Source organism: Juglans regia, chromosome 2, assembly GCF_001411555.2.
Source record: "Juglans regia cultivar Chandler chromosome 2, Walnut 2.0, whole genome shotgun sequence".
NCBI lineage: Eukaryota > Viridiplantae > Streptophyta > Magnoliopsida > Fagales > Juglandaceae > Juglans > Juglans regia.
The window spans coordinates 29,516,467-29,538,444 of record NC_049902.1 but is presented as its reverse complement, the minus strand read 5'-3'; the positions used below and the strand labels follow the sequence as shown (position 1 = coordinate 29,538,444).

Here is a 21,978-nt window from a genome sequence, read left to right as displayed (position 1 = left end):
ATATTTATTTATTCTTTTGATCAAATTCATACTTATTCACGCACTAATTACTTATATTTTATGCTATAACTTTATTGAGCAACTTTATGTTTTTCTAAACATATTTATATAATTTATGTGTACATATTAATGATTATATGCATAATAATGCAAACACATGGCATTTACAATTATGATTTTCTCTTTTTTCTTTTTGAATACTTTTATGACATTTTCTTTTTGAAGTTAAAAAATAATCATATAAAGTTACTCGAATCTGATTGAAATTGAGCTTTATACAAGCTGTGATAATAATTTTTTAAGTGTAAGATCAACTCATTTAATAAACAAACTTCGCTTGAGCCAAATTAGATCGAAACAATCCGAACAGTTTGTTTCATGTCGAAGGAAACAGAAATTTTCTCCCCTGAGACATCATCCGTGAGAAAATTTTCTCCCCTGAAAAAGAAACTTTCTCCCTCGAGTTTCATGTTGAAGTTTGTTCGGATCAAACCAATTCGAACAAACTTCGCTTAAGCCAAATTTTCTCCCCAGTGTCGAAAGTCAAAAGTGCCTGTTTCGAGCAATGCCAGCCAACCACCACACTTGCTCATGGCTGAGTTCCAACTGCCAAATACTTTTATCCTTTCCTCGGGCCGAAAAATAACAAATGGCAATTGAATTCTCGGAGGAGCTGATTCTTCTTTCACTCTTATCCTCTCTCATTTTTGTTCTCTTTTTGGTGCGAGCAGAAACAAAGCAAATTTATTTAGTCTGTGTTCGACATGGTCAATGAGTTTCCTCAAGTCAACCTCGGGAGCTTTGTCTTCTTCTACCTTGGGTCGAGTTCAACTCATGTTTCAGCGAAGGCAAAACCAACAGAACAATTCAAGACTACAAACACAAAACTGAAAGGGAAGCCCAGTAAAGTTAACAGATATTTTCACCCCCAAAAACATTGATCATTGAGCAAAATTTTCAACTGATTTAGCGAAAATTACAAACACTCAGCTGTAATCTAGTTTATTAAATAAACTGTTAATAGTGTGCTCTCTCTCAGGTATTAAACCTTATCCCAACAAAAATTGAATTTTACACTCGTTTTAAAAGCAATCAAACCTCATTAGTTATAATCTTGGTTGCATAAATTCTAACAATGGAAATTTTTTCCTCACCTCTTCTTGGTTTTCTTTCTTCCTTTTACTTGTTTCTCTAAACTTCTAAGCCTTTGACTGATAAGGGATGATGAAGAAATTCTCTGGTCTGGGCGCTTTACTGATTCAGGAGGTATTGGGGTGGCTTCCTGTTTGACCACTGTAGGACGTTGCAGTGCTGAAAACGCAGAGAAGGCAGGTTGTGGGGCAGTAGGTGGCTGCGCCACAGGCATTTCAGGAAGACCCAAGAATTTCTTCACGCCGGGATTTTTAAGCGCTGAAAACTCAAAACAGTTGCATCATTAGTGAATATGAACAGAAAATTTCATAACATCAAAATATCATTTCATTCAACTTCCAGTCTTCCACAGCTGAAATCGTTGTATATTGCTGCATAACTAAATGTGCACAAGACTCGAAAAGCTTTGCACATATTCCCAGATGGAAAATGTGAAAATGAAGTTAAAATTGAAACTGAAAGGACTCACCAAGCCCATACAGAAGCGAAAACAAATTGGACGTAACCCAGTAACAAAATATTGCCTGCAGTGTTATTAAAACAGGTACCATCAGTTGACCAAACCATACGGTAAATCTACTAATAATGTCACTTAAAAAGGCGAAACAACCATCAAAATATGAGAAAAAAGAAAGAAAGAAAATACATCAACACTGATCAGTCTTTCTATTAAGATGACACTACGGCCTTGTTTGGATTCAAAGATTGTTTCATCTCATCTCATCATTACAATTTTTTCATATTCCTACATAAAATATAATAAACAATTTAATTTTTTCAAATCTCAAAACATAAATAATATTAAAAAATAATATTCTAATAATATTTTATTTAACTCATCTAAAATAATCTCATCTCATCTCACTATCCAAACGAGTCCTACAAGCACCGGAAAATTAATAAAGTAAACTGACACCTCACAGTCACTTTGATGATGACCTTCATGAGCCAAAATGCCATAGGAATTAGGAGGGACAATTAATAATCAGAAATGCTTTGGGTCCCGAATTCGGGACCCAAAAAGTGTCCCAAATGATTTTTTTTGTTTTTTACTTAGTGATTAAGAAATTATTTTTTAATGATGTTGTGAATTTTTTATTTTTTTTTTAAAATGTTTATGATGATTAAAAAAATACATGAAAAAAAAGAAAACAAAAATAAAAAACTGAAATGAACTATTCGGTGAAGTGATTCGGGCTACTTCTTCGGTAGCTGTAGCATAACTCATCAAAAATTTGAGTACACTCGTTATCTGTAAACTAGGTCCCTTCTAAACAACTACGTTGCATTTAAAAATCTTTTCAGAATTTCATACACATTTTTTTGTGGATGTAATCTCACTAAGGTCGAGCCCTCTGGGCCCACCATTGGAGCCCGGATACACGATCCCACCCACCTGAACTGTATATTAAATAAGAGTAATGCTATATGCAGTCGTGGAGTGCGCCGTGCAGTCGTTTTGAAAAAGAGTGAGGTCCACTATTAAAAAATTATTAATTTTTTCATGTGGGATCCATATTTATTCACTTTTTTCAATGTGATTGTATGGCGTTTGAGCACTCATGACTGCAACTATCATTTCTCATTAGGTAATCTAGGGAAACTCCTAGTGAGAAATTGAACCCAAGATGTCTGAGTTCACAACTCATCTTCAGCCTGCCCTTTGACCACTAGGTTGTACCAGCAGCTTTTTTTAACAGTTAAGTGGGAATGTTATCAATGCCTTTGCGAGAAAGGGACACCTGGCTTTATTTTATTTTATTTTTTTATAGGTAGGGGCAACTGGCTTTATATGGAGATAAAAATGCAATAATGCAAGCAACTGAAACAAGCTTTGGAATTCATAACTCTAAACCATGCATTCAATTTTTGGGAACAGCCATTATACGACAAACATTTATTTCGAAATTCATGTTCCAATTAGAGGTGAACAAATAGTTCCCATAACATGTCTCCAAAGCGACTAAACAATAGAGAATTACCTTAGGAAAACTCATGGTAAATGGAACTGTAAGAACGGCAATGCCCCTTGAAACATTTTTCATGGTGCCAGCAACAGGATTTCCTTCCATACCCTCTTGCATGTTGCACTGAGGAACAGTGAAAAATAAATTAACTCCAAATCGGTTAGGCACAACCTCCCCTTCCCAAAAAGAAAAAGACAAATGAGAAAAATGATAGCAAAGAAAAGGGCAGAACAAGAATAATGATACAAGCTGTAAAAGTTAATAGTGCAGCAACTAGGGTAGCCAACCCAGAAGGAAGAAACAAAACAAGACAAAACTTAATTATGTTGATTCAGCTATAAGTTCACACATTAATACTTCCTAAAACTTGATTTTTCTTCATGGAATAATTGCTTAAAAGAAAGTGACGAGTAGGACAGACACTTATTAACAGGTAATCGAGAAATTTTATTCATACAAATAAGCAAAACCCATGGACACTTAATCCGTTACAAACTACAGAACCCGCCCATAAGAACAATGACTTAAAAAAAAAAAACTTTTAGCTCATCTGTTCTTTTATTGCGATCTTCAAAGCTTCTAGCATCTCTCCCTCCAAATACACCAACACATACATATAGGTACCATTTGCCAGATGGCCGCCACTTGTGAGTTACCGTGAAGGTCTCTCCAGCTTGCGAGAAAATCCACCAATCTAAGAGGCATAACCCATGACAATCCGATTCTTATGGAAAAATCATCTCACATGGTCCTGGCCACCTCGTAGTGTAAAAGCAAATGATCTACTAATTTCCCATGCTTCTTACACATACAACACCAATCCAACACTATTACCAGGCATTTCCTTAAGTTATCTGTGGTAAGGATCTTGTCCAATAATGTTGTCCAAACGGAAAAAGCCGCTTTTGAAGGAACTTTCGTCTGCCATATACTCTTCCACAGAAACATGATCATTCCAGGACTCATTCGAACTTGGTAAAATGATCTAACAATGAACTTACCTTTCTTCTCCGATGTCCCCTGTCATACTTACTGAATACAATGCCGCAAAGAACTCTGTAATAGTCTCTAACTCCCAATCTTGGGTTGTCCTAATGAAATCAATATTTCATTGAGGGGAGCCATTGGAAAAGACCAAAAGATCGACAATCACTGCATCCATTTTTTTTTTTTTTTATAAGTAAGAGATAGATATTATTGATATGAATGAAGTAGGCGTAACCCTTGTACACATGAAGTATACATAAAGACCCCTAAATGCATTCTAAGAGCAATAAATTAAAGTTGGGAAATCATAAACATTGTTCCCATTTAGTAAAACAGTAGAAAACCAAAGCATTATAGTGTGAAAGAAAAAATTCTTCAGTTCCGCCATAGTGCGTTCCTTATCTTCAAAACATCGCGCATTCCGTTCCGACCAAATACACCACATGATGCACAACAGAATCATCTTCCACACTGCTGCCACTTGATGACAGCCTTGCATCTTCCTCCAACACCCCAACAAATCCACCACCCTTAAAGGCATAACCCAAGCAATATCAACCCTTTGAAAGATCTCATCTCACAACATCCTAGTTACCTTAGTGCAATATGAGATGATCCATAGATTCTCTATGCTTTTTACACATGGAACACCAATCCATCACAATACATCACCTCTTCCTCAAATTGTCTGTGGTCAAGATCTTCCCAAGAGCAGCATTCCATACAAAAAATGCAACTTTAGAAGGCACTCGCGACCTCCAAATATTCTTCCAAGAAAACAGAGTAGGATCCTGTGATGACAAGATTTTATAATACGCATTCACCGTGCATTTCTTATGATCCTTGTATCTCCACTTCAATTTGTCGCGCTTAGCCGTCGGAGTCCCCATGGAATATAGAAGATTGAAAAAATCTGATACACTAGATAATTCCTAATCATGAAAGTCTCCGTTAAAAAGTACATTCAATTTGTGAGCGCCATGGGAAAAAAGCATCATATCCGCCACTGAAGCCTCCTTATTAGCTGCAATACGATAGAGAGCCGGAAAAGCCTTTTCCAATGCATGTTCTCCACACCACACATCCCGTCAAAAACTGATTCGATTACCCTCTCCAATTATCAACCAAATGTGTTTTTCAAAACAAGGTCACCCCTACCTTATAAACTTCCATAAACCCACACCATGCCCCCCCCCCCTTCGCACTTCATTGGAGCACCAACCACCCCAAGCAGCTCCATGTCTAACGTTAATAATTTCTTTCCATAATGATCCCTCATCTGAATGATATCTCCAAAACTATTTCCCCAGTAAGGCTTTATTGAAAGTTCTTAGATCACTCACTCCAAACCCCCCATACACAATTGGAGCACAAACTGTCTTCCATCTAACCAGATAAAATTTCTTTTCCTCCTCCATACCCCCCCCTAAAAAACGCCCTAAAGAGTTTTTTAATCCAGTTCACCACCCCTGCAAGCATCAGAAACAAATATAAAAAATATGTGGAGAGATTAGTAAGGGTGCTCTTCATAAGAGTGAGGCGATCCCTTTTGATAAATACATCTGTTTCCACCCAGCCAACCTAGTCTCTATCTTCTCCACCACCCCATCTCATATAGCTCTAGCCTTAAAAGATGCTCCCAAAAGAAGACCCAAGTATTTCATTGGTAGAGAGGACACCATGCTATCTAAGAGGCTAGCTAGACTGAAAATATTAGAAATTGCATACACCGAAACTCTCTCAGACATACCAAGATTCACCTTGAGCCCAGACACTGCTTCAAAACATAGTAGCAGTGCTCGTAAAGTTTGGATCTGGTTGCTATTTGCTTCACAAAAGAGTAGAGTATCATCTACAAATAAAAGATGAGAGATGATGATGGAACCACCTGTGCCATTACCCACCTGAAACTCAGATAAGAAACCTCCACCAACAGTAGACTGTACCATCCGGCTAAGAGCCTCCATAACTATAACAAACAACAGAGGAGATAGTGGATCTCCTTGTCGCAAGCCCCCCGAACTATCAAAGAACCCAGTAGGTGTACCGTTAACTAGAACTGAGAACTAGGCGGTAGAAATACAATAACTTATCCAGAAAATCCACCTATCACCAAAACCACATCTCCCAAGCAGATATAAAAGAAAATCTCAATTCACATGATCATTGGCCTTCTCCATGTCAAGCTTGCACAGGATACCTGAACCTCCCTCCCTCAATCTATGATCCAAGCACTCATTTGCAATAAATACCGAATCAAGAATTTGTCTCTCACAAATAAAGGTGTTCTGGGACTTGGAAATGATCTGCTCCAACACAGGACTTAACCGATTAGCAAGAACCTTTGAAATAATCTTATACACACTACTAACCAGGCTTATCGGGTGAAAATCCTCAATAATCAAAGCCCCATGTTTTTTGGAAAGAGTGAAATTCACTAAAAACTTGCAAAACATCATCTTTCACTATGTCCCAACAAGTTTGAAAGAAATCCATTGAAAAATCATCTGGACCCGACGCTTTATCTTTAGCCATACTAGAAATAACCTTCTAAATCTCATCTTCATCAAAAGGTCTCTCCAAAACACTTGCACTCTTTGAATCAATTGCCTCGAAAGACAAAGCATCAAGCTTCGGCCTTCAGCTAGCCGATTCCTTGAGAAGGGCCTCATAATAATGCACAATGTGATTTTCTAGTTCGGAAGGAGAAGATAAGACTTGAGTACCTGAATATAGCAACTCGATAGTGTTGTTAAGCCGATGTGAATTAACCACTTTGTGAAAATACTTTATACACTTATCACCTTCTTTCAACTAAAGGGCCCTGAATTTTTTACGCCACAAAATCTCCTCCGACAACAAAATCATCTCCAAATTTTCCATCACCGTGGCCTTCACCAATAACACCTTCTCCGAAATATCACCCAAAAATTCCTTACCCTCTATCTCCTGCAATTCCTCCAACAGAGTCGACTTTTGATTGTCAGTGTGACCAAAAACTTCCAAGTTCTACTTGTTCAGGTCTTTCTTCAAGACCCTCAACTTATTTGCAAGAATGAAACTTGAAGTGCCTAAAAATTGATATGCTGGCCACCAGGCACGCACCATCTCTACAAATTCATCCGCTAAAAGCCATATGTTTTCAAACTTAAAAACTGGCGACCCCTGTTCATACCCCCACAATCTAGAATAATAGGAAAATAATCTGAGTTGACTCGAGCTAACCGTTTCTGACATACTTCCGGAAAGTGGGTTTCCCAAGACGGAGAGACAAGAAATCTATCCAATTTGGACCAAACCCGACCATTTGACCAAGTATACTCACCCCTACCAATGGAAGATCCATAAGTTTCAGATCAAAGATGAACTCTGGAAACTCCTTCATAGCCACAAAATTCCGATAATGCCCCGATCACTCACTAGGGAAGCGAGTTATGTTAAAATCACCCCCCATACACCACGGCACATCCCATACAAAATGTAGGCCCGCCAACTCCTCCCACAGCCTTCTTCTACCTTGTCCACATTAGGACCATATGTGCCTACAAATGCCCATTCCCATCCATCAACAATATTTCTAAAAAAATTTGCTACAGAGAAATCTCCAATACACTCCTCAATCGCCTCAACCAATCTTTTATCCCACATAAGTAACACTCCGCCTGAGGCACCCTCAAAGGCCAAGTAAGACCAACCCACATACGAGCATCCCCATAGGCTCCGCACAATACTTCTATCAAAAAGTTGCAACTTTGTTTCTTGAAAGCACACCACATCACCCTTCCACATCCGCAATAATGATTTGATACGAAGGCATTTATTGCGATCATTGAGCCCCCGTACATTCCATGATATGATCTTAGGCTTCATGTAAACATAAATTGCCCCTCCCTCTCAATCTATCCCTTCCATCACTCTCTTCCTTCACATCATAGTTAATGGAACAAGTTAGCCTTCTAAGTTCCCTATCCTGCTTAGAGGTTGACTTTGAGCGATTAGCTTTAATAGCCACAACAAGGGCCTTAAATTGTTCCTCATAGCCTTTGCAGGACACCCCAAAAATAGCCTGTAATTCTTCTACCTTTTTAAAAACCCAGTTTGAAGGGCAATTCCCAAGTTTAGAGCTGTGAAGGAGTGAACACAACGGGGTTATAGTTGTTCCCTCTTTCTCGACACAATCTTTATCAATCAAAGCCAGCTGCAAGTCTAAATCTGCAACAAAGCCACTAGAACAATCATCATCACCTCTGGATACCAAAAAATTAACAGAAGTCCTCATCTCAACTTCGTATTCATTTCTAGTACAATCCCCCATCAAAACCCAAGCAAAAGCATCCATCTCCAAACAGGGCACGCCTATCAAAGTCCCCATACCATGATCTGGCTTGACAGACGGTGCCAAAGAGACACAAAAGTCTCCAATCGCCTCATACGGCAGTTTTTGTACCATCTCCGTCGTCAACTTGACGTTCTCGACACTGCAAATACTCGAGTTCGCAACTCTGTGCTCTGTCGGCACATCCTCCGATACCCCAGACCTCATCGTCAAACCCATCCTCATCGACGTCGGCCCCACACACGGCTATTTTTGTGCATCCTTTTCTTGTGCGAGCTCAAAAATGGTAGGGAATGTGTCTTGGAGGCTATGGTTACCACACCATTTGTCAAATCAAAATCTGACACGAGAATCATCACCCGCCACAATATCTCATAATATATAACAGTTGACCAATGTCTCCCAATAACTCATAATATATTTCCACAACCCCACCTCATGTGTGCCTCGTACCTCATTCAAGCACCATCCTCCCCAAGCCTCTCCAAACTATGAATCTATAACAAACTTCCATAAGGCCCCCCTTTCATGTTAGTACCTTTACAATCATTTACCCAATAGGGCTTGATTGAATTTCATCAAGTGGCGAATTCCCAATCCTCTCCCAGAAATTGGAGTACAAACAGTTAACCAATTAACCAAATAAAATTTGAAATCTTCCCCCAATCCACTCCACAAGAAATCCTTTTGTAACTTCTCAATGCGGTTAGCTACCTTTGTGGGGAGTGGGAACAGGGGAAAAAGTAGGTGGGTAAGTTTGAAAGAATATTTTTAATCAAAGTCAACCTACCACCTTTCAACAAATATAACCTCTTCCAAGAAGCTAATATGCGCTCCACCTTTTCAACCACGCCATTCCAAATCCTTTCAGATTTAAAGGAAGCACCTAATGGTAAGCCAAGATACTTCAAAGGCAAAGATGATACCTTGCAACCCAAGAAGGAAGCTAAATTCTCCGCTTCATGGACAGCCCCCACTGGCATTAATTCAAACTTTGAAAGATTAAGGCATCATTTGTTTTCACAGATGAGATGATATGAGTAGAGTTTAAAGTTAAAAGTTGAATAAAATATTATTAGAATATATTTTTTTAATATTATTTTGTTTTGGGATTTGAAAAAATTGAATTGTTTATTTTATTTTGTGTAGGAATTTGAAAAAGTTATAATGATTAGATGAAATAAGATGAATTGTGAAAACAAACAAAGCCTATTCTCAAGCACAATGCAACTTCAAAACAAAGGAGTAAAGCCCTCAAGGATTGAATGTGCCCGAGATGTGCACCACAAAAGATGAGTGACATCGGCAAATAGCAGGTGAGAAATGTTAAGATCACCATTCCCCACCGAAAAAACAATAAAGTAGCCTGCCGTTCACAGGCCATCAATCATCTTACTGAGAGCTTCCATGACAAATAAAAAAAGTAAAAGAGAGCGGATCCCCCTGTCTCAAACCATGAGAGAAGTTGAAGAAACCCACTGGTGAACCATTCACCAAAATAGAGAATCGAATTGTAGAGATGCAAAATTCTATTGATTTCTATCATTTCCCCCCATGGCCACATCTTGCAAGTCAATAAAGTAAGAACTGTTAGTTGACGTGGTCATATGTTTTCTCCATATGTCTAATTTTTTTTTTTTTTTTATAAGTAAATGGTAGTATTAATAGGAATAGGCAAAGCCCAAGTAGACAATGAAGTATACAAGAGATAAAACCTATCTAGTTTGCTATAAAAGAAACAAGGAAATCATGTACATTTAGGCCATTAAAATATACAGCAATAGCCCAAAGAAATAAGGTGCGAAAAAATAAAACTCTAAGTTCCTCTATTGTCCGCTCCTTGTCTTCAAATGTCCGCTCGTTACACTCTTGCCATAAACTCCACATGATGCAGATAAGAACCATCTTCTACACAGCTTTGATTTGTGGCGCACCACCTGGCATTACCCAACTAGCCAATAACTCTACCACTGTAGCAGACATACTTATCCGACTGAACACTTCGCTCCATAAGTCTCTAGTTGTATCACAATGTAACAAAAAATGATCCACTGTCTCTCTAGTTTTCTTGCATATACACCACTACTCTGGAATAATTACTTAGCGCTTTCGCAGATTATCAATAGTCAGAATCTTACTCATGGCCGTTGTCATAGTGAAAAAAAGTGCTTTAAGAGGCGCCTTATTCCTCCACAATCTTTTCAAAGGGAAATGAGAGTTTGGGAGCAAAGTAAGCAACTTATAGAGGGAACAAATTGAGAAGGTTCCCTTACCTGCAGGCGTCCACCATAGCTTATCTTTGCACAAACCATACAACTTCAACGAATATACTCGGCTAAAAAAATCCTCAAAATTATTTATTTCTCAATCTTGAGCTGCTTTACTAAAAGTGACATTCCACTAGACTTGGTCCCCTAAACGAGTCATGAGATCCGCCATCGAGGCTTCTTGATCACATGCCACTCGGAAAACGGATGGGAAAGCGTCTGCTAGAGCCTCCTCCCCACACCAAATGTTCCTCCAAAATTTTAATCGAGTACCTTCCCCCACCATAAATTTAGTATGACAAATAAACACTCCCCACCCACGTCTTATGTGCTTCCAAAGCCCCACCCCATAAGACCCATTCCCCTCTCTAGTACACCAACCCCCACATAACCTACCATATTTGCAATCAACCACTAATTTCCATAGGGCTTCCGGATTCAAATTGTATCTCCAAAGCCATTTCCCAAGTAGTGTCTGATTAAAGGTTCTCAAATTCTTAATCCCCAACCCACCTGAAGGGATTGGTCTGCACACCTTATCCCAACTGACTAGGTGAAACTTGAATTCATCTCCCATCCCACTTCATAAGAAGTCACGATAAAGTTTTTCAATCCACACCACCACGCTAGCTGGAATTGGAAAGTTTTTCTCCATATGTCTAATTTGCAAAGCAACCTGGGTTCTCTAGATGTAAGTCGTCCATCCAAAACTTCATTTGCAATAAGTACTGAATCGAGGATTTGTCTACCTTTGACAAATGCATTTTGTGGCTTTGAAATTAACTTTTCCACCACCGAGCTGAATCTATTCGTTAGCACTTTGAAAAGAATCTTATACACTCCATTCACAAGGCTAATGAGGCGATAGTCTCTAACATCCGTAGACCCCATCTTTTTGTAAATGAGTGCTAAGAAGGTAGCATTAAGACTTTTTCAAATCTAACATTAGTATGAAAATCATGAAAGACCTACATAAAATCTTCCTTAATCACTTCCCAACAAGCTTGGAAGAACCCCATAGTAAACCTGTCCAGACCGAGAGTCTTGTCACCAGCCATACCTCTTATTATTTTGCACACTTCCTCTTCTGCAAATGACCTCTCTAGCCACCCTGCACTTTGCTAATCTATTGCTGAAAAAGTTAAACCATCCACTTTTGGTCACCAGTTGTGTTGTTCAGATAAGAGTTGTTGATAATACCTCAATATGGTTCTTGATGACCATCTGATTCGAAGAAACTGCCCCATCTACCATCAGCATATCAATAGCATTGTTCATCCTATAAGAAAATCATCCTATGGAAGAATTTCGTACACTTATCTCCCTCATTGAGCCAAAGCACCCTTAATTTTTGTCTCCATGAAATCTCCTCCATCAATTTTACTCTTTCAAGTTCAGCGACTACCTGACTCTTGCGAATTTTCTCAGATTCAGAGTGTTCTTGCCTCCTTTTCGCCCTTCAGACCCTGTAGCTCCTCCAAGAGAGAGCGCTTCAATTAGAGTGCCTCTACTGAAGCACATTGCCAAAAACTTGTTCATTCCATTGTTTCAGATCCTGCTCAGTGCTTTCAACTTTCTTACCATAATTAAACTTAGGCCTCGTTTGTTCACAACTTCTTTCAACCCATCTCATCTAATCATTACAACTTTCTCAAATTCCCACACAAAATAAAATAAACAATTCAACTTTTTTAAATCTCAAAACAAAAATAATATTAAAAAATATATTCTGACAATATTTTATTCAACTTTTAACTTTAATCTCAACTCATCTCATCTTATCTACGAAAACAAACGAGACCTTAGAGAGCCTTGGAAATTGTAAGTCCACCATTGTTTGACCCTGTCTACAAAACCGTTAGTTTTAAGCCACATATTCTCAAATTTAAAATACCTACTACTCCTTTGGATGCCTCCACAATCTAAAATGATGGGAAGTGATTAGAACGTAAACAGGATAATCTTCTTTGAGCTACATTCGGAAAGTGTAACTCTCATTCTGGAGTTAACAAAAATCTATCAATCCTCGACCAAGACGAGAATTCTTGATTGTTAGACCAAGTAAACTTGCCTCCTGTTAATGGAATGTCCATAAGCTCCTCTTCTGAAATGAAATCAGAAAACTCCCTCATGGCAGGAGTGATGTGGGATACAGCCGAACTTTCGCTTGGAAAGGGAGTTATGTTAAAGTCACCCCCTATGCAACTTGGTAGCTCCCGCCAACTAAGAAGTCCCATCAATTCTCCCACAATACCTTTCTCTCCGAATTAATATTTGGGCCATAAACTCTAGCGAATGCCCATTGGAAGCCATCTTCTAAGTTCACAAAAGAGCATGCCACAGTAAAGTCACCCACACATTTCTCCACCCTTTTATCAAACATAATTAGGACTCCCCCAGATGCTCCTTTAGATGGCAAGTATGACCACCCGACATGTTGCCCTCTCCATAAACTGCAGACTAGTTGTCTTGTAATAACTTCCAACTTGGTCTCCTGTAAACAAATAATATCCCCCTTCCATTGGCAATCTAAGTTTCTAACGTGGAGCCGCTTATTATGTTCATACAGCCCCCTTACGTTCCATGATATTATTTTTGGCTTCATAGAGCAACCATCTTACCCTAGTTAGAGCTCTTCTCTCCACCATCATCTTTCATTGCTCACATAAGCCTCTTGAGTTCTCTTTCCCCTGTTTTAGCCAAATTAAGGGATAGATTGGATTTGGATTGTGCATTCTCGGCCTCTATGGTTGTAAGTAAGGCCATAAATTCAGCTTCAAAACCCTTGCATGTAATCCCTACACAATGCTTAATTTCCATAGCTTTCTAGATAACCAAATCTGACACATTGGGCTGAAATGAGTTTAGAGGAATAGATTCTTCCCCCCCCGTCCTTATTAGCCTCAAACAAAACCAGTGCACCAACCAATTCAGCCTCCCCCATTCACCCACTGATTCTGCACTTCCAGTAACAACATATAGTTGTTTCTTGGCTGAATTTTTTTTCCCCGGCGTCAGAACAGTAGATGACGAGGAACGACAGTTGGCTACCAACTCAGAAGGTTCCGTAAGTTGTTTATGTGGCTTCCCGCAGTGCTCCAAGACTTCGCCGACTTTGTCACCTCATCTGCAAAGCTCGGTGTTGTAGCCTTCTCCGATGCCGGGACCATAGCCTTCATTGCCATGGTGACATGAGGCAGCCCAAATAGCATCGGCGCCAAAGTCTGTGCCACCCCGAGATCTGATGACCCACCCATGTGCTCCGTAGGCACCAGAGTGCAGATTTGCACAGGCTCTGTTGGTACCGACAAAGATTGGCCAACGTTGGTGCTGCCGGAATCGGAGACAGGAGTTACCAGTGCATAGGTAGGTGGCTCCTCTGGCTGATGGAAATGGGTCCCTGGGTCCATGGGCCCAGGCGCAACAGGCCTCCCACAAATCTGTGATACGGGCATAGACATTGAGCCCTTTTCAACCTGGTAAAGTCAACTTGGTTCTAGGTTCAACTACAATGTACTGGACACTATATGCCACCTATCAACAATCCTTGAATGTGTTCGTTTTCCAGATTCAAAGGCACTTTTAACTTTTATTTTAAAAAACAGGCTTTCCAACAGCCTAGGTTCAGATATCATGGATTTGAATATATGCTAGTGCAACCTTATCTAGATCAAATAAGTTCATCACCCTTATGATATGAAGGAAGCACAAAGATAGTGTTCAACAAATACACAAGTCAAGTTCATCATTGTAATTTGCAATCCCTCATTGGCCCTTCTTTAAGCATAAAGAAAAGCTCAAATGAACAATTAATTAAACAAAGCAGGTACCTACCTCCACAGTTACTAAGAATGTCACTGCTGTCAAAAGAGGCAAAATGTACAAACTATCTGGAGTGGTGAGATCAACAAACCAGTAGGCTCCACCACCTTTGAATGATGGCACCTTTTCTGCCATATTTGAAATCTGCCAAAGAAAATTTTATCAGACATATATAGATATTCATATCTAAGATTAAAAAATAAAAAAAAATTGCAAGATACTCTGGCCAAAGAATTTTATCTTACTGCGAGGAAAAAACTGATGAAGACAGGGCCTTGTATAAAAAATCCTTTCAAGGGAGTAAATGGGCTTACACCGTATCTGCAGAGTCGAATCACGATGACAAAATGAAGATATGAAGAAAACAGAGGGCATATAGAAGAGAATTGAAGGTTAGCACGCAGCTACAGGCTTGTAATCGAAATGAGAATATTGCACAAAAGGTTATCAAACTTCGGTCAATAAACCATTTGTATTGGCAGAAAATAGCCGGGGGCAATTCTCAAAATTTTAATAGCTTCTTAATGGTCTGGAAATCACTGAAAAGGCCCTTTAATGCGAATCCATGAATAAGCTTCACAACAAACTACCAAGTAATTGACTTGAATGATGACAATCACAGCATATGGGGCACATTCATGCATTTTATCATTTAAACTAGTAAGTAATATTATCAGCATCACATATTGTGTGGACATAAAAATAAAAACGAGTATGAAATCCAATAACTTAATTGCCATGGGTTCCTCTTAAAGGTCATGGAAAAGTAGCTTACTCCTTAAAAAGCTTCTGCATTTGTTGTTGACCTTCAGCTGGCTCCATACCCTGAAATAAGAGAATGTTCACATGCTAGGCGAGTCATTTTTGTAAGTATCTACCTTCCTATTGCATTCATATCCCTGGTAGATACAAGTCTATCGCAAACTCAGTCTATATCAGCACAAGGAGATCCTTAAGCTGACTGGGGACCTCTATTGGTTCAAGAGTGTAACTGAATATTTCTCAGCACACAGATATGCCCAAAATGAAATGAACTTTCCAGCAGTATAGAGATGTATTCAAGCATGAAGTCTATAGGTGTGGGGGACTGGTGACAGGCTATTTTAAGCCGCATTCTATATCCTTTGTAGATTTAACTTATATAGGAAACTTGAGCTAACTAATCACACTTTATTTGTGGAACTTTGCATGTGCTAACAAGTTGACCATATGCACCAATAAGACATCAACTACGGGCTGTGATTAACAAGTATTAACATTCACCTTGTCCTAGGAAGCTGACACAAGACTTGTGGGTAATTTGACAACAAAATTACTACAAGTAGTCAGAAATTAGAAAAGAAATACCATGACACAAATACTAATCAGGTAAGAGTACCTTATCCTGCATCTGCTGCTTTAATTCCTCCAAGTGCGGCCTCAAGAGCTGCAGAACATGCATGAACATTAATGATGCCTCGCCACTGTATACAAAAAAATTGATGGATGCTTTGTGATAAAATGGTGCTTCATAAAAGAAAAAAAATTACTGTGTACATTTATTTAGTTTTGTGGCACAAAAAATAGATCCTTCCACACAATGTCAATAAAGAGAATTATAGATATGCAAAAAGATAAGAAGAAACTACATTGTAGAAGTGGTGAGTCAACAGTGTATGTAACAGGCACATCTAAGAATTGGCAAAGACTATTATAAATTATCAAAAAATCTGCTTAAGAATTAGCAAAGCCTCTTACAAATCAATTAAAAAAACTGCTCATAGGGTTGAGTAGATAGAAGTGCATCAGATTGTCAGCAAGAATATAAGAAAATGATGTGAATGAACCAGCAAAATTGTGCTGCAGTAACTAATAATTCAGGCCACATACAGTAAGTTTTGCAGTAGCTTTAAGTTGATTTATCAAAAGTGGAAGTGTTGCCCCTCGAATCAAAAGAGTTGTTAAAGCTATGGAAGCCCACCTGAAAGGAGGAAGAAAAAGTGAAATAAAATAGTTAATTTTCCATTTTTAACATTGAATATCATCAAAACTTTGTGGTGGTGTAAACTTAAAAATGGTGTATTCTTAAAAACTAAGGATAAAAAATCATCTCTCTAATCCATTGTTTACTAAATATATAACAGTAATAATTTGCTAGTAGTAACTTAAAGCCTTGCACTGCAACAACAAATAGTTCTCTGCCATTTCTTATGACAACTAGTAATATGGTTGCTACCAACTAAACCATCATTATCAAATACAAATTGAGCTAATCCTCCCCTTTACTTTACGGTGTGTTTTGGAGTTTGTAAAGGAAGGAAAGGATACGCTGACTTAAGAGGGAATGAACTTGAATTTATAGAATATAACTTTTTGTTTAGAAAATGCAAAAGGCTTACCCCAGGTACACAGAACATATGGAATGGAATTTAGAGGGTAAAACGGACCTTTTTACTCGTTTAATAAAGAAAATTCTAGATTCTGCTCAAGGTGGGAGGAATATATGAGGTGAAGGAATGGAATAAGGGGTTACACACCACCATTTCCTTTCCTTAAAAAAAATCGTAAACAACCAAATGGTGAGTTCCCACCAATCCTTCCGTTCGACTCTGTCCATAATCAAACCATCCAAAAGAGCTGGCAATAAGAATCTTTGAATTCAAATACAATGAACAGTATAATCTCCTCCTCTTGTCACTTATTCCATGACAGTAGCTATTTTCCGGCAGATATTGTTAGTGCTCGTGCAACATCAGCTTTATGCCAATACTAAATTCAGCCTCTAGAAACCTAAAGAAGTGAAAGGTAAAAGTTTCAGATTTTGAATGTCGGAGTTTTTGTATTGTTAAGGTGATTCATGCAAGGGTAAATAGTTTAATCATTAAATATCCTTGAAGTCCATTTTTTATTCTTTGTGCATCATCTCTTTAACAGTGGGTAATTCCTAGTGCATTCTTTAGAACCTACACTATATAAACAATGTTCCAGAATATCTGTATATCTGAGCATCCAAGCTTACAAAACCATAGTGCTACAAAATAGATCATAAAAAATAATAATAATAAAAAGATTGCAAACGGATACTCACCAGTTCAAGCCGGTAAAAGAATGTACAGCATCTATGAGGTATTGCAAAGCCTGAACAGGCAAGAAAGAATCAGCAGCAGCAATGGCAACTTCATTCACTGCAGAGGCCTGGGAAGCAACTGCTTCTACGGTTGTATCCGTCAAAACACCAGCAACATCACTCATTATTTCAATTTTTTCTGACCCATCACCAACAGTCGTTGACATATACCTGTGAAATGGGGGGCCGAAGCTCGACGGAAGAAGAACATGGGAACATCCTCTATCTGGGAGAAAGGGAACAAACCCAGCCAACTTGTTGAAGCTACTACTTCCGAATGACCTCCTCTGAACAAAATTATCAATTCTTTGGGGAGACAAATCTTCAACACTTGTGTAATGTTTTCGATCATCATCATGGAGAACATAAGTAAAAGATGGATGGCATCTTCGAGCAAAAAGGGTTGCTCTTGTGGACAGACTACGCATATAAGCCATTCACGATATTCTGAAAATAAATGTCAATGAAAAACATCTTAGAGAATAGTGGGAAGGAATCAGGGAAGAAATCACTGCCTGATAAAACATTAAAAGAAACGTATGAAAATTTTACACATGTAGCGATTATATTTGGCTATTAAGATCAAGATATAAGTCTACAAAGACTGGACTATTACAATGGGAACGAAATTCTTAAACCCTAGAAACATCTGAACAGCAAAGAAAAATCACTTGACTCTTCTTAATAAAGCATAGAAGAAAGGGGAGAGGCTAGGCCGGACGCTGTGAATAAGGGGCTTTTACACACTCCAATAAAATTTGACACGTATGTATTCTAGAGGGAAATAATGGAACCGCACACCAGGCAAGCAAATCCCATACAAACACGCACACCCCCGTCACTCTCTCTCCTTCTCTCCCCCCCCCCCCCCTTCTCACTGCTTAGTCTCTCTCTCTCTCTCTCTCTCTCTCTCCCACAAGCCATCACAGGCCCGAAACTCTCTAAATGTCTATTGGAAGTTTTTGAACTTGAAAATGTTGTTGGAATGCAGAAATTGATATCTATATATCTATGCATTGAATAGCAGCAGTGCAACAAATCTGGTTGTGTGACAAGTTGGATATAAAGTCCCATGGCTTTTTGTTCATTTTTACAATCTGGGTCATTTCCCTTTTCTCTAACTGAAGTGTTTCTGATATTGTGGCTTCGTTTTACTCTCCCCAGGTTAGGTTTTGTAGAAAATAAGGGTTTTTTTAATGATATATGTGGTTGTTCACTCGAAAATATCTTGAGTACGTATCTGAATTGCTAGTTCTGTTAAAGCTTTGGTTCAAATGAGGTTTCAATCAGTTTTTAGCGCATTAATTTTGAAGGCTCTGGGAAATTGGTAATGGAGTTGTCAAATTCTCACTAAAAAGTTGAACCTTTGTGGTTCTCTTGATGAGGCATTTTGCTTGTTTTGCAGGGTTGTGTTTTGATTGTGAAAGAAACAGGGTTGTGTTTTTGGTTCATGTCCTCCGATGTGATGCCATCTCATTTCGTTTGGTCAAGTTCAAGGGCTGTCCATCAGAGAGAGAGAGAGAGCACGACCAAGCAAACAGGGAGAGGGGAGACAGAGAGAGAGAGAGACGGGGGAAAGAGAGACGGGAGAAAGAGAGAATGGGATTTACTTGCCTAGTGTGGGGTTCCATTATTCCCCTATTAGAATGCATACATGTCAAAATTTCATTGGAGGGTATAAAAGCCCCTTATTCACCGCGTCTGATTCAAAGTTAATCCCTGGGGAGAGGCTAGGGGCCAGACGTTGTGAATAAGGGGCTTTTACACACTCAAATAAAATTTTGACACGTATATTCTAGAGGGAAATAATGGAACCACACACCAAGCAAGCAAATCCCATACAAACACACACACGTATATATTCTAGAGGGAAATAATGGAACCGCACACCAAGCCATTGCAGCCCCAAAACTCTCTAAATGTTTATACTCAACCCTAGGAGTTGGCTCAAGTGGTAAAGGCCTTGGGCTTTGGGGTATGCTCCCCCAGGTCCAAGGTTCAAATCCTCTTGGATGCAAACAATCTCTATGGGTCGCACTCCTTAGTGAAAAGTCAGCGATTTAATCAGTTCCGTGAAAGAAAACTTCCGAGGGTGTAGTGCACGGGACCGGAGTTTACTCTGCAGGAGTGAGTCTGAAGGCCCTGCCTTGAGAGCTTCCCCGACATTAAAAAAAAAAAAGGGTTTATACTCTCTCGGAGAAGAGTATAACAAACTTAACAGAATGCAACACTAAACTTGGCTATTAAAGTTCGAGATGGAATTCAATAAAGATCAGAGTATAACCATGGGTAGACCGACCAAGATTTTTCAACCCTAGCAAAACCCGAACTCTATTTAATGGAAAGTAAAGCTCGGATTCAGCCTGAAATCCTGAATAACCACGGTTGCTTACACATATTACTGCCAAACAAAACACGAAATTAATCCATATCCATAAAACCGACTCCATATGCATAAGCTTAGTCAAAGAAATGATCCACTATCTAAACGAATACAAAGAAATGCTTTAAATAAGAAACAAAGTTCAAGTCCCTGAGTTAAAATCTGCAACTCAAAGCAAAGATTACTACTACTGGGAAATTTTGGAAAAAGATCTCACCTTTACGTGACCTCCGGAGAAAGAGAGGAGGATAAAGTCTGGTCGGCCTCTGAGGCTCCGACGGGTAGCCTGGTCCAAGAGATTGATGAATAGCTGAACTGGAGGAGACCAATGGCGGTGTAGGGTTTAAATGTTCAATTCGTCAGGTTGCCTTCTATGTAGGCGGCTTTAACAAGCAAGCGCATCTTCTTCCTTCAGGCCATAACAGCTCGCTCGTGAAGCCAGTGGCAGCCACATTCTTTACGAGCCAGTCTAGATCATCTCACTTCAGCTCATCCCACATATTCATTAACCAGTTGCGTCCAGCAGAGCCCAGACGGGTCCAATCCACAAACCAAGCCCAGTTGACTCACTGTGAAAAAATGTTAAGGCCCGGTTTGAATATAATAAATATTTTATCTCATTATTATAATTTTTTTAAATTCACATATAAAATATAATAAACAAATTAATTTTTTCAAATCTTAAATTTTCATACAAATTATAATAAATAATATTTTATTCAACTTTTAATTTTCATCTCAACTCATCTCATCTCTACTCACTATTCATACGGCACCTAAATCTATAGAGATAATTAAAAAATATATATAATTAATAGATACAAATTGATGTAATTGATGGGATACATCATATCTATTTTATAATAATTTTTTAAAATTATCTCGATTTTTATTAGAGAAAAATTGTTAATTATTTTAAAAATGAGTACTGATACACCTACAACACTTTATATAACACATTGTACAACAATGTGTTGTATAAGGTGTTGTAGGTAAATCATTTTCCTTTAAAAATATGGACACTAATGATCCGACGTTTGTCCTTTCATCTTTTGACGACTACAAAGGTGTGATATTTCATTTGATCTCATACCGGACAAGCTATCATGTTTCATGTGGTCGTTGTTTCAGTCGAAAGACTTTCTCAGTTGTAGACAGCATTTTTCTCAATTGAGCCAGGATCGTAGGAATAAAGAGAACTTAGGGGTTAATTAATATCGACTCCTCAAATACAAATTATTGGCTAGGATTCACCTTTGAATCAAATTGACTCGTAAGGGAAGAGAGTTTAAGAACTTGTATAGACATGACTAAACTTATCTATAAGTTTAGGCCTCGTTTGTTTTTGAAGATAAGATGAGATGAGATAAGATTAAAGTTAAAAAGTTGAATAAAATATTGTTAGAGTATATTTTTTAATATTATTTTTGTTTTAAGATTTAAAAAAGTTGAATTGTTTATTTTATTTTGTATTCAAAATTAAGAAAATTGTAACGATGAGATGAGATGAAATATTTTTTTAAAACAAACGAGGTCAAAGTAATGATGTACGTGAGAAAAATGTATTAGGCATTGACCATAAGACAACAGACGAACCAAGTCATAGTATTCGCTTAAATTTTACTTTTTCTTGCAAAACGTGTATCTGAACTGAACCTGACTCCTTCAAACCCCACCAGGAGAGACGTATTAATAGTTTAATACTGAGAGAGAGATGGTACAAAAAAAGTACATGTTCGTCGGAACTTGGACTTTTTCTATTTATTTATTAGGATTTGGGGGATCAACGAGATGAAGAGAAGTAGAAAATCTTTTTGGGTTTGGGTTTTGGAACGAGTCTCCCTTGTAGACAAAGAACGTTTCTGATCCCTCGTCCAACGCGGTCGACATGCGCATATATATACTTTCCTCGTCGGCTGGCTGCTCGGCACCTTTCTATTGCATTGCATTCATTCAGC

The 21,978-nt window shown here is 38.4% G+C and overlaps 1 protein-coding gene across 1 annotated transcript; it reads right to left on the bottom strand.

Annotated features, from left to right (window-relative positions):
- Window positions 1–278: 278 nt before the first annotated feature.
- LOC108987145 (mitochondrial inner membrane protein OXA1-like) lies at window positions 279–20,491 on the bottom strand. The gene is made up of 10 exons (XM_018960010.2): window positions 20,238–20,491; window positions 17,599–18,084; window positions 16,401–16,491; window positions 15,910–15,957; window positions 15,307–15,356; window positions 14,777–14,852; window positions 14,544–14,675; window positions 3,135–3,242; window positions 1,622–1,676; window positions 279–1,410 (listed from the first exon to the last, which is right to left on the bottom strand). Exons 2-10 carry the CDS (start codon window positions 18,072–18,074, stop codon window positions 1,151–1,153), a joined length of 1,296 nt encoding a protein of 431 aa, XP_018815555.1. The 5' UTR covers window positions 18,075–18,084; window positions 20,238–20,491; the 3' UTR covers window positions 279–1,150.
- Window positions 20,492–21,978: the final 1,487 nt, after the last annotated feature.